Source organism: Ixodes scapularis, unplaced genomic scaffold (genome assembly GCF_016920785.2).
Source record: "Ixodes scapularis isolate PalLabHiFi unplaced genomic scaffold, ASM1692078v2 PGA_scaffold1__304_contigs__length_218370807, whole genome shotgun sequence".
Lineage (NCBI taxonomy): Eukaryota > Metazoa > Arthropoda > Arachnida > Ixodida > Ixodidae > Ixodes > Ixodes scapularis.
The window spans coordinates 68,334,815-68,347,312 of NW_024609846.1; the positions used below are offsets into that span (position 1 = coordinate 68,334,815).

The following is a 12,498-nucleotide window of genomic DNA, read 5'->3' on the forward strand; positions in this document are numbered from 1 at the left end:
GGGAGTTTTGGTAGATCGTTTTCGCCGTCCCGCAAGGCCCTCCGCAACCCGCTACGATAGCGGGAACTTCACAGTCAAGGCTATCGGCGCGCAGGCGCAGTAGCAACTTCTTCGTTGCGGAACGCTTAGCGGAGGGGGCAACGCGGTCTACAAAAACTCCCTCATATATCGTTCCGATACCTCCGATGAAGATACGATGCATGCGCGAAGGCGTCGACGGAATGCCAGGTATCGTTATGGGAGATATTTGGACGACTTACTAAAACTCCCCGATAGTGTCAACTTCACCAGAAGAGAAGGCCTTATTCGGGGTCTCCTCATGCACTTCACGTCGGGGTTTGAACAGCTAAAGTAAAATCCGGAATATCTAACTCCGTAATATGGCCACCGGTTTTTTCGTCTAGCGTACACCTCAAACTCAAATTTGAAGGTTTTACGTGCCAAATCAATGAAGGGAATTTGGCACACCGCAGCGGTAATCTAGGGATTAATCTCCTTTCACCTGGAGATCTTCTGGGTTGCAACCGAAATCTCGGTTACACGGTGCCCTCTCCGCAATAAGTGTCCGTCAAATTGCGGACACATCGGCCTGGATTCGAACCCACCCCCACGGGATCCGTACACGCTGGCGCTTTCGCCTCGGGGACATCGAGGCGGCATTCGCATCTACGGCGTCCAGAATTTTTAACAATATCGCGCAAACGCCGACCGGCCTGTGGATCAGCGCCTTATCGTGGCGTGAAACAGCAAGTCAGCGAGGCTAGGTGTGCGCATTATTCTGCCACACGCGCGTAGTCTCGCTGACCTCCTCTTTCACGCCGCGATAAGGCGCTGATCCACCGGTCAGTCAGCGTTCGCGCGATATTGTTAAAAAATCTCGAAGATGTACCTCGACTACACGAACGCTCATGCAGCGAGATTAACGAAATCACGCAAAGCTAAGCTTAGGATCCGCCTAAGCACGAAATATGTAGGTAGGTCAGTCCGTAAGCGCTAAATGATATTTTAGACAAAAGACGACAAACGGTGCCAGAGATTGAACCCCGGTCACCGACGCGGAAGCGGAGTGCGCTGCTGACTGAGCTACGGACCCAGCACGCAGGAACGGGAGGAGCAGAAGCAGGTGATGTGAGAAAGCGCGCTGGGCGTAGAGGGGTCGCGGGAAATAGAAAGAGAGGAGCAGAAACAGGTGGTGCAGAAGGAGCGCGTGGAACGAGGAGGAGTGGAAAGGGTACTAGTTAATTGGAGCATGTTGTTATAATGAATACTTAAAAACGAAAGAATAAAAACATAAAAAACGTACACAGACGACCGCACTTCTTTTGAATAGCAACGACGTTTACGCACGAACACTCAAAGTGGCATCGGCCACACGTTCTTTTTTGGAAAGGTCTATTGGCGGCGAGATGTTTTGGTGGCGCCCTCCTATGGCTACCTTTCGTGACGTCATTACCTTGTGAACAACAAGTTTGAAGGTGTTGGTAAAGAGCATGGTGGATGCTTGAAATCATAGTACTCTCAAACCAACACTGCCAACACCGTCACAATTGAAGTTCTTCCGTTCCTCTTATTTCCGTCGATGGGAAATCCTTTGCTGACGTCATAGTCAGTATTGGGCCTATCGTGGAAGACCGATCACAGCGACGCTTTCGATCGCTCACGTCGCTAATAGTCGACTGAATAGACGACAGAAAACCATCGCGCGCGCTTTATCACCGTTTGCTCGCGCCTTATCTCCATGTGATTTTGACACTTGTTTCAATAAGAAAACCACGTGATAGATGATAAGCACGTAGCGCTCCCAGCGAGCGTTTCTCGGTAAAGATTGCGGTTGCATAAGCTGCGGCGGCAACGGCAGCGTGCGAAGTCTTTCACATATAAAAAGTTTTGGTAGAGTGAATTTACGTTCCTTTCGTCAATCATTTGATATAGACCGTTTTCCTGTTTGCAAACATGAACTGCCGCTTGTGTCCCAAGCGACTTCCGGTCGCAACGTCGTTGCAAGCCTGTTGAGCTTGCTTGTGTCTCCCGTGCTAGAAAGCATAAATGCTAAACGGACAGCAAAGTTGGAGACTCAACGAGGGCTTTCGGGTGTACAATATTACATCTTGGAGAGGGAGGCGAGTTGGTTTACAAGGATACTCGAAGCATTTTACCGTATGTCGCACTCCTTCGTTCTTTTGGTGTTCACCTGGAGAATTGGTGGTTAAACGTTCCATCTACATTTCAAGCTGCAATGTTAAGGTGGCCTTTGTTCTTTCTTTTTATAAACGGGAAGTTCTCTGGGACGTCAAAGACTGGAGCACCACCTGGTGGTGTTTGCCATAAAAAGGGTCTATGTGCAGCGGGCAGTCGGCGCAGGTGATACCACAGCTTCACTGTCCAACCACCTTCACGGCGTGGATTGGAGGCTTAAATTGAAGCTACGGAGCTTCTTGGAAAAAATGACTTAGAAGTGAATTCTAGTGTATTTTTACCCCGTGAACCCGAATACCCAAACCATTTGCTGCGTAAGTATTGTTAAACGCGAGAAAAATGCGAAAGACAGTCGCTGTACGTGACGTCATCGGCGGATCCTTTGGCTGCCCAAGGCTAGGGAGGCGGGGCTTTAGCCCTATTTTGAAATTGCTCGTATGGCTCTCCGGCGCGTCGCATTGAAATATAATTTTGATATCTGTTATTCTAAAGGCCAAATGAACGCAATTCAAGCGTTTTTTTCTCAAATGTCGAAGTGCCCCAGATCGCGCTTTCCACTTTTCCCTCGCTTCCTCCTCTCCCCCTTCTACCCTGTCCACCGTTGCCTGTTTCATTCTCCCCCATGGTGAGGAGGATCTTCTGCCTTGCAGAATCTCAAATTTGGTCGTCGGCCTTTAAGTGGAAGGGCCAGGAAAGCCCGCCTCCTCTTTCTTGGTGACCCAGAAAGTTCAGCGCAAAGGCTTTGTATCCGAGGTGTGTTGAAGGGAAGCGCGCGCAGTGAAATTATGCGTATGAATTCACTAATTAGAAAGTCAATGACTAGAAAATAATTTTTAAACTAATTATAGCCGACGTTGAAAATTCTTCCAAATCGACCCTTTGGCAGACACCAATACGATATTAACCTTTTTCTGTTCGACGCGTATTTTTCGCATGACCGATTTGGCTCACATTTCTCCAAGTCAGAGCGCAGCAGACGCTAGACGCCGATAAGGCCAATCGAACTGCGTCAAACGCGCAACGCCATGGCATTGGTCGTTTTGCTTCGCCTCAGATTTACTATCGCGTTTCTGTTTTCGTTCTTATTAGAGTCTCTGGAACATCCTACAGAGCTTCCTGAAACACGTGTTAAAACGGTTGCACAACAATAACGAATCAAAACACTATGTACTTGTCGGCCGCCTTCTGGGCGTTAGGATTCAGTCACATGGCCAAGTCGTGAGGGGGAGACCATCCCTGATGGAGATGATGATGGTATGATGATAGTTAGCCAAGAGAGGGGGAGAGCGCAAGCGGAGTCAAACTGCGCTCATGTATTGGTAGGAGTCCTGGTACAGTTCCTCCCCTCCGCCGCCTCTCGCCACTTGTCCGTCAAAGTCTGCCTGGAAGTCGGGAGCATTTCCTCCGCGAGCGAATTGGTCGCTGCTTCCCTTCCACAGTTCCAGCCCCTCGTTTCCGCTGTACAAGTTGGCGACGGCCACCCCTCGTTTTAGCTGCCATCCTCGACTGTTCCTTCCGGAGGCGCCACCCCTCCTCCGAGTCGCTTTAAAGACAACCGCCTCCGGTGGCCCTGGTGAGCCGCGCCGTCCGGAGCTGAGCCAGCGACACGTCCGTCCTCGTCGTCTTCCACCAGGTACGGACCCCCCTCGATGTACGCGCGGCGGCGCCGGTCTTGGAATTGACCCACGGATACGAGTATACTCGTTCTAAAAGGATTTCGTCATATACGTATGCCTATGGATGGATATAGGACCTCCTGGTGGGTCACCCGGGCGACCTGTGGCGATGGCGTGGTAATGGCGGTGGCAATGGAGACTCACGGAATTACTCCGAAACGTCCACGAACGAGATAGATAGCCATCGATACGTAATCCCTGGGATTAATTTCTGCATCGTTAGATATAGTTTTATTCTTAAAAATAGATTAGATGTGCACATTCAATAATTAAATCTTTCTTTTCTTTTCTTTTTTCCCCTTTAGTTTTACTTAGATCGGGTTTTGTTGTGTTTTTTTAGATTTAAAGAAGTCACTGTTCCCATGACATTCATTATTTTACATTAGGCTGTGTGGCCTCTTGTTGTTTCGAAAACCTCGGGTAGAAGCTCGGAGCAAAAGGGTGCGCCCTGATGCGCGACACTGGCCATCCATAATTTCGAAGAGTAAAGGAAACGTTTCGGGCGTCGAGATGCACGTCAGATCTGGTACGGTTATTTTCGTTGGGGAACAAGTTTCTCCGGGCCCTCGCCAGTCGCATACTTTTGCATCTGCCGCTGCACTCCGCAGGCAGGCGTATACAGGCGACCCGACCGAACGTGGGGCAATATTGTGTACACCACGACACTTGCGGCACGATGTGTGCGCGCGAAGCAAGCACGGGCATTGCAGATACACTGGGCCCCTGTAACCGCTCATTCACACTGGAAGTGGATCCGCGTTCGCAAAGCTTTTGCGAACGCGCTTGTATAACGACCCAGTACAACTTCACGCGCACCGTTTCATCTGAGGAGCTGCGTTTGGATGTACGCGGTCACAGACAGAACGGCGGGGCGCGTCTCCTTCACCACCAGTGTAGCCAGACCGCCAGTTCGTCTGCTTCGTTTGCAGGGGTTGTGGTGACGTCAGGATGCCGGGCTCTTATTGTCTATGATTGAAGGATAGGGGGTAGCCCCGAAGGCCTCTTGCTTTGAGGTCTACCCACTATCCTTCAGTCGGAGCTCAGCATCCTTCTGACGTCACCGCAGCTCCCGCAAAAGAAGCAGACGAACTGGCGCTGCGCATAGCGTCGGCATCGCTACCGGCGCTTCTCGCAGCGTCCGACAACGAGCGGGACGTTGGCACGCGGCGACGCCGAGCTCTCGTGTTGAGTTTCAGCGTGTTTGCCGTTTGGGGCCGGGTCGGGGGATCCGCTGGTGATGACGTAATTCTCAGGCCTTGTCTTTTGAGTGGTATTGCTGCCCCCTCCGTGCTTTGGCTACGCGTGCACACTCGAGGTTGGCTAGAAAACTGATCCTTGTCGTTCTCCCGCGCTGTCAGTGATTATATCAGGGGCTATAAAAATTCAGAAAGCCGCACGGAAAGAAAAGAAAAGGCCCGGGAGTGGGGGGGGGGGGGGGGGGGGGGGGGGGGGGGGGGTTAACTAGAAACGATGTGGAGGGAACAGTCTTTTCCAAATGGTGCAAGTATAGTTGTTGACCACAACAAAGAAGACCAGGCAAGAGAACGTTTCTTTAACAGCTAAGCAAAAACTGAATGCATGGTTCGCTCTATGGCTCTGGGTTCGCTGGCCAGCCACCGCCCCTGACGCCCGTTATTTCTAGCACAATAAAGGAAACGGGGTCACTGGACACATCTATGTGTCAAAAAGCAGTCCAGCTGTTATATTAGTAGTGTAGGACAAGACTGCCAAGACTGTGCTTTTTTTATTTTTTTTTTTTTTTTTTGTTTTTTCTAGAACTTTTTTGGTTGGGGCACAGGAGGGGATGGGCGGCACGCTTGCCAGGTAGCCGCGAGCCGCATTGAACCCTCGAAGAGCCGTAGTTTGGCGACCCCCGGGCTATATATGGTCTCTCAGATTACTTTTTGCGTGATTCTTGGTTTCGCCAGGAACACTTTTGACGTGATTGTTTCGTAGGAGGGGGAATGTATCTTAGCCACCCGATTCTTCCTCCGTGTTTATGCTGCGTGTTTATCTTCAACCGTTGCTGTTTTCTTTGACCGGACTGCCATAAAGTTTCATTCGGCCGGATTTGTTCTCGCCTGGCTCTGAAGTCGGCATTCGGCTTTGTCCTTTAAAGGGGCACTGACACATCAAAATCATAATTTTTTTTATTATCCGAAACGATTGAAAACGATGCCGGGACATTACCCTCAAAATTTGAAATTTGGGAATTCAGTATTTGTGAAGTAAAAAAACAATTTCCAAATGCCGAATTCGAAGTTCCCGCGCGGTCGGCGCCGGTCCCTTGACGTCAAAAATTGCGGAGACCTGAGAGTCGACTTTCTTTCACCACCCGCTGCTGTTGCCATGGCGACCCAAAGCGAGGAGGAAAGGAGTGCGCAGCGGCGTTGCGGCGGACCGGTTTTGAGCGGTGTCGCCTGTTTTCCGTTGGAGGATAGAAATCCAGGAGACGGCACCACAACGAACTCCCGATTTTTGGTATTTCAAAAAGAAGGGCCGTAGTGCGTTCGCAATTGCGTTAAAAAACATGTTTTAGGATTGCCGTAATTAAATGTTATAGAGATGTCGCCTACAAAGCTTCTAAATTTCCTGATTTTTGACGTCACCGATCAAAAGAAGCGAGGAGGCGAGGGCGGGAAAATCAAACGCCAAAAATAAAAAGGCGCGCGCGCGCGCGGGAAAATTTTTTTTCGCGATGCGGTTTTTTTTGCGTGTCTATGACTGCAACTTGCATCGTTTTAGACAATAAAAATAAATACGACCTTTGGGGTGTCAGTGCCCCTTTAAAGTCTGACAAAATCGCGCTCTCTCTCTCTCTCACTTTCCTTTTTTGAAAGGGTTTTTATTTTTATTAATTTCTACGGCATCTTTAGCCTGGGAACACAACTTATTGCGGGGAAAGGCAAGGACGATCCGAGTCGTTTACGGTCAATAAACTGACCTTGCACATTGTGCGCATTAAGCCCCGCTTACCTGCAGGAAAATGGGTCCGAGAACGCAACTGGAGCGTGCCAACGAGGAGCAGTTCTGTCGAATTGGCGAGGCAAATACGCGTTGTTGCTTACGTCCCTGCTTCTTGTGAGAAGCGCTTTAATCTACCGCGTCCACTTCCATGCGATCCTGAATGAACGAAGGGAGAATAACTGGTGTTAACCGTTAAAGCCTAAGATCGGAATCTGCTAGAGGCGTTCCTATCATCTCGTTGATCGAGCATTATATACTGTTGCTTTATATGCATATAAATCAGAAAATGTATTTGGTTGTAGTGTGCAATTAGAGAAACTAAGTGTAATGCTGCTCGTATACTTGCTGGACAATGTGACCGTTGAACTCTTTAATATTCGTCCTGTTTACGGACGAATATTAAATTTACAAGTTTACAATAACGGACTGGAATAGCCTGCCTAACAGTATCGTGACCCAGACAGATTATAATACTTTCATATCCCAACTGACCATCCATCTGCATTTACACTAATAGTAAAGTCAACTCGTGTTTATAGAAATGTTTTATTTGGGTATTTTTCTGTTTCATCAGCTGTTTTTCCCTAAAAATGTTTTAAGTGTTTTTTTTTTCTTCTGTTTTTGCTGCTTTATGTAACAATGTTTTCCAGCATGTAACCCACTTTTTTGTTTGTTCCTTTATATGTTTCTTCAGCAGTTACACCCACCTTGTGTAATGCCAGCAATGGCCTTCAAGGTTTTAATAAATGATGATGATGATGATGATGAATTAGAGAAACTAACTAAGTGTAATGCTGCTCGTATACTTGCTGGACAATGTGACCGTTGAACTCTTTAATATTCGTCCTGTTTACGACTTCTGTACACCCATCCCTACGAGTCTCTGGAGCTATTCTAATAAAACATAATACTCATTTTTCCCAGGTACATAGGTCTTCAAGCGGACACTTCCTCTCCTCTTAAAACAAACTTCCGCGAGTGGTAAATCAGTGTTAGTGGCGCCTTTGAGGGCTCTTTCGATTTTTCGAAGGCTAGTTCACATATTTAAAGTCAAATTTTGGGGCATTTCACCTGCCAAACCCGCGCCCCAGCGGAGGGCTGAGGATTAATTTCGACCACCTGGGGATCTTTCGACGTGCAGTCTGAAGCTCCGCGCTTACGCGGTGCCTTCTCCGCAATATACCTGCGTCATATTGCCGGCATGCACCTCTGCCCTGCTGGGATTCGAACCCGCCACCTGGAAATCCGTAGGCCGATTCGCACATTCTGGAGGGGAGGCACTCACTTGGTCGAATGACGTTTTAGCGAACGCCCACGTTTCACCGAATGGCACTTTAGCGAATAGTCGGACGCCGCCAAGCGGCGTTTGCGGGTGGGCCAAATGGGTTCACATTTTTGTAATGAGCCGCCGCAGACTGTCGCCGCAAAGCGGCGTAAAGCGCAGCGCGGCGGATGGGTTAACGCGCGCCCCCGTTATTCGCTAAAACGGCGATTCGCTCAAATGTCGCTGTTCGCTAAAATGTCATTCGCTCATGTGATATGGACCCCTTTGGTAGTAGTGACACGTTAAATGTTATAAAAATGTTACTCCTGTCGCTGGCGACCCCTTATGGCGAGAGAACTAAAGAGAACCCACTGGTGCCACCATCTATGTTTGATCTCGCAAGTATAAAGCCTTCGGTCTGAATACTCGAAAACAACTTCCTCTGCATTTCCGATAAGAGATGGAGTCGCGAGTGTACCGCTTTATTCGGCCCTCAAGCACGCGCTCTCCTGCGTCCTTGACTACACGCAAATCGGTAATGGCGCAGGTGTGCCAGCGCGTTTTTTCGAGACCTCACTCGCAAATGTGTGAGCTTACATGTGGTTCATCGTGGCGGCGAACCATACCCTGTTGCACAACTTGTTTGAAGTGTAACTCATCTTCGAAGGTAATTCCCCGGAGGCCTCGTAATGACAGCCTGAGGCTTCCAGATAGGCTCCTTATCGGTCCTCTTGCCAGCAACTTCGACCGCCTCCGTCCTTTGTTCGGACGTTACAATACAGAGGCTATTGTCTGCCACACATTCATAACTCCGTTGCGGTAACGGTTGTCAGGAAGGAGGGTGTCCGAGCATGCAGCCTGGCTGTTCGGTTTGGTTCGGGACGCGGGTTGTTTGTTTTCGTTATGCTTATTGGCCTCCCATTCGGTCGGGGCGGCAAGCCTCGACCGAATGGGAGGCTAATAATCATAACGCCGAGCCGCAGTTCTAAAAGCGGAGCCTCGTTGTTTACCCCCCGACGCAGGCCTGGTGAAGATCGCCGAGTCTCTCGATCTGCACCTGCTGCCACCGCGGAAGAAGATCGTCGTGCTGCTCATCGGGAACCACTCTGCGGGCAAGAGCTCCTTCATCAATTGGTGAGGCGCCCGAGGCGCTCTTTTGTTTCTCCACACCTGTCGGCCGCGCGGGGGGACCGTCCATCGGGCGGCTTTTGCCGGTCGTGGCAATACTTTGACCCGAGGGTGTGCGTCATCTTGTCCCACGTTGCACGAAGGGGTGCGTCGTCACCGCAGTTAAAGGGATACAGAACCGAAATTTGTATTTTGAAAAATAAGGCCACAGAAGCGTTGAAGGGGACGCTACGAACTCTAAAACATCACTGATACATCGATATCTCAAACGGATAACAGTATTTTTTGGTAAAGAAGGGCACGATCAAGCGGGGACTGCGACGTCACGATCGTCCTGGAACAGGTGAGAATTAGGGGAAGCGGCATATCGCCATCTTGTAGACCCTGAGATGGGGAACGATAAAAAAAAAAAAAAAACGGACGAACACAACAAAATCTGATTGAAATTGTGTTGTGCTCGTCCGTTTTTTATTTTTTTTTTTTTATTTATTGTTTTCCATTTCGGGGTCTACAAGATGTCGATTAATTACCAGCTCGCCTGCACTCTATCACTGCTTAGAAAAGGCATATCGCGTCTCTTCTCCTAGCTTCAGTTCACCAGCTCGACGGAAGCGAGGAGGGAGACTATGGCTGAGTTTACATGGATGCGACCGTAGCGCATCGAGTCGAGATTTCACGATTTTGATTGGTAGCAGTTGGGTAGAAGAGGAAGAAGTAAGAAGACAGGCTGCGTGTGATTGGTTCCTGCTCGATTCGATACGCTACGATCGCATCCATGTAAACGTAGCCTATGACTTATGTTCGGGATTCGCTCTTTCGGCGTCCTTATCGGCTAATCTCATTGGCGGCGAAGTGATCATGAGATGTCCCGAAGCGTCCTGGAAACGTGCACCACGGAGGTAACCCGTGATTTGTATCGCTAAACGAGTGGTTCAAGGTTTGAGTTGTCCGCGCAAATCTGCACTAAGGTGGATGGAGTACTCCAGTGAAACGCCGAACAGGAGACCTTATTTTGTCGTAACATGTTTATTATCATTGTTCTTATTACTACTTTTAATATTATTATTATTTATACGTAACTATACCCTGTCGCGGGTTAAGAAAAGCAGGACACGTTGCTTCCGCAAAGCTTTACACTCTTTCCATCTTAGTAGAGAGAACACGGGAGAAGAGGCGTGAGAAGGCGAGGGGACAATCGCCTCCTCTCCTGCGCTCGCTCTCCTAAAGTGGAAAGAGTGAAGGGCTTGTCCTGCTTTTCTTAATTAACCTGCGACTAGTATCGAATTAAGAAGGATCGTCTCACCGCAGTTACCTTCACATCGCTATTCTCCAACCACTCACGCGTACACCTCTTCGACACAGATCTCCTCGCCGGCACATCGCCGCGCACTTGCCGCGGCCACCAAACGCGTAGCCATCGTCGCTGAGCGAGCGCGTGACTACTGTAAGCGGTGTGACTCTCTCCGAAGCGAGAGACGGCGGAATAAAGCGGGGGAACTGTTCTCGGGGGTTTTCGGTGCGGGAGAGAAGAGCACGCGTCTCTCGAGTGTGGAGGAAATGCACGGGTGGGAGGTGAGGACTGCATTTAGGAGGAGGGCGAAGCGCCTCTGTGTTGGCACGCAGGCTTCCTGGCTAGCTGTGTCGTTATACGACGGGCTCGCATGTTCCGTGCTACGAGCAGCAGCGATACGCAGCTGCTGACCCACATACAGCCTTTCCCTTCCTTTCAGCGCGTTCTCCTTTGAACTGTTTTTATTTTTTTCCTTTTACTTTTGCCTATGGAGGCCCGGAGGTCACTTCGGCACGCTTTGCCCGCCTGCACGTTCCCGCCTCTCGAAACAAACGGGACGCTTGTCTAGGGAGGCCTCTGGCCCCTGGGGACAACCTAGGGAAAATAAGTACCGTTTGTTCGTTTGCATCAATTTTCTTTTTTTTTTTTTTTTTTCTTTTTGCAATTTTTGTTGCGTGTTTGGGATCCTAGGACGGCACGGCGTCCAAAGTTTGTTTGTTTAGTAATCGTATGTGGCTCTATCTGCATCATTCATTGTCAAGTGAGAGCGATCATCTCAGCATTAGTTTCATTGCCGATTATTGGCGCAATCTTTGACACGCTGCCTGGAATGATAATTCTCCGGATAAAGGTAACACGCGTTCATACGCAAACGTGAGCATAAATGGAGACGTTTATTCCGTCCATGAATTCAAGAAAACGCCTTGATTCCACTGTTTTATTGTCATAATTCTGGGATTAGTAACTGAAGTTTAGGGGCACCTAGGCTTGGGGTTGAATTATGTGAATGGCTCTATATGGGGGGGGGGGGGGGGGGGGGGAGGGGAGGGGAGGGGGGGGGCGCTTTTTTTGCGTCAGTGGACCCACAAATTTAAATACTAAAAAGGATCTCCACCCACGTTATTGTGGTGTGAAATAAATTTCGACAACTTCTATTTAATCTAATTACTATAAATAGTTTTTAATACTCTACTTTTTGGGATTCCGCAACTTGTGAAGGTCTGGATCCGTAGTAGCAGACGACGCGCTAAAAACTCGTCTGGCAACGACGTTGCCTAGGTACATGTTTCCCCCAGCTCGATGACACCTAGGGAACGACTCCTTCATCGAAGCGCGTGTTGCGTGCGTTGCGTTACTTTTGAGGAATTTGCCTGGCATTTCGCGAAGTTTGTCATCGTGTTCGCGGTGTGCGGGTGGTTCGCCGTCGGAACGTGACTTATTCCCTCTTAACTTCCGTGATTTCGCCGCTGTGACAACAACTGCAACGCCCGCCGTCACTGACTCGGCCAGTGGGCCACGCAACCCGCCTCCTTCCGTGTTCGTTTCCCCGTGCTTTTGTTACTATGCAAGTGATCCTAGTAGTCGCTGACCCTCGTCGTCTGGTAAGTGCCATTGTCAACCCTCGTTCGATCCAAAAAGAAAGCTTCGCAAAAGCATGTCCCTGGTTCTTTTTCTGATTTGCGCTTTCTTGGCGCAACATTCTCGAGATTCGCACAATATGTGTGACACGCTAGCGGCGAAGTGCATCGTCTTGCAGTAAAACTCGTCTGCGAATCCTCCCCCATCGCCAGCTGTGTAACTGCTACGGAGCCAGGCTCTTTTTTCTTTTTCTTTTTTTTTCCCTCGGAATGTTTCCGAGCGGACGCTGCTTTTGCGTATATTTACGGAGGTTTTGTTTCTTCAAGCTTCGTGTTTAAAATATTTTTTGCCGGTGGCTAGACGCTTGCGTGGTAGAAACCGAAAACGTATCGAGTTTC

The 12,498-nt window shown here is 49.3% G+C and overlaps 1 protein-coding gene across 2 annotated transcripts in view; it reads left to right on the forward strand.

Moving 5' to 3' along the window:
- The window catches only part of LOC8051831, a 57,887-nt gene that overhangs the window by 26,403 nt on the left and 18,986 nt on the right, over positions 1 to 12,498 (forward strand). The window contains exons 1-2 of one of the 2 annotated variants that reach the window (XM_042290769.1): positions 3,774 to 3,829; positions 9,126 to 9,237. Coding sequence is in view for 1 of the 2 variants with exons in the window: in XM_029992821.4 (XP_029848681.2) it covers positions 9,126 to 9,237 (112 nt within the window). In the remaining variant the exon portion in view is untranslated. Of the gene's footprint in view, positions 1 to 3,773; positions 3,830 to 9,125; positions 9,238 to 12,498 lie in introns of those variants that run through there. The other variant, XM_029992821.4, reaches the window with a different exon arrangement.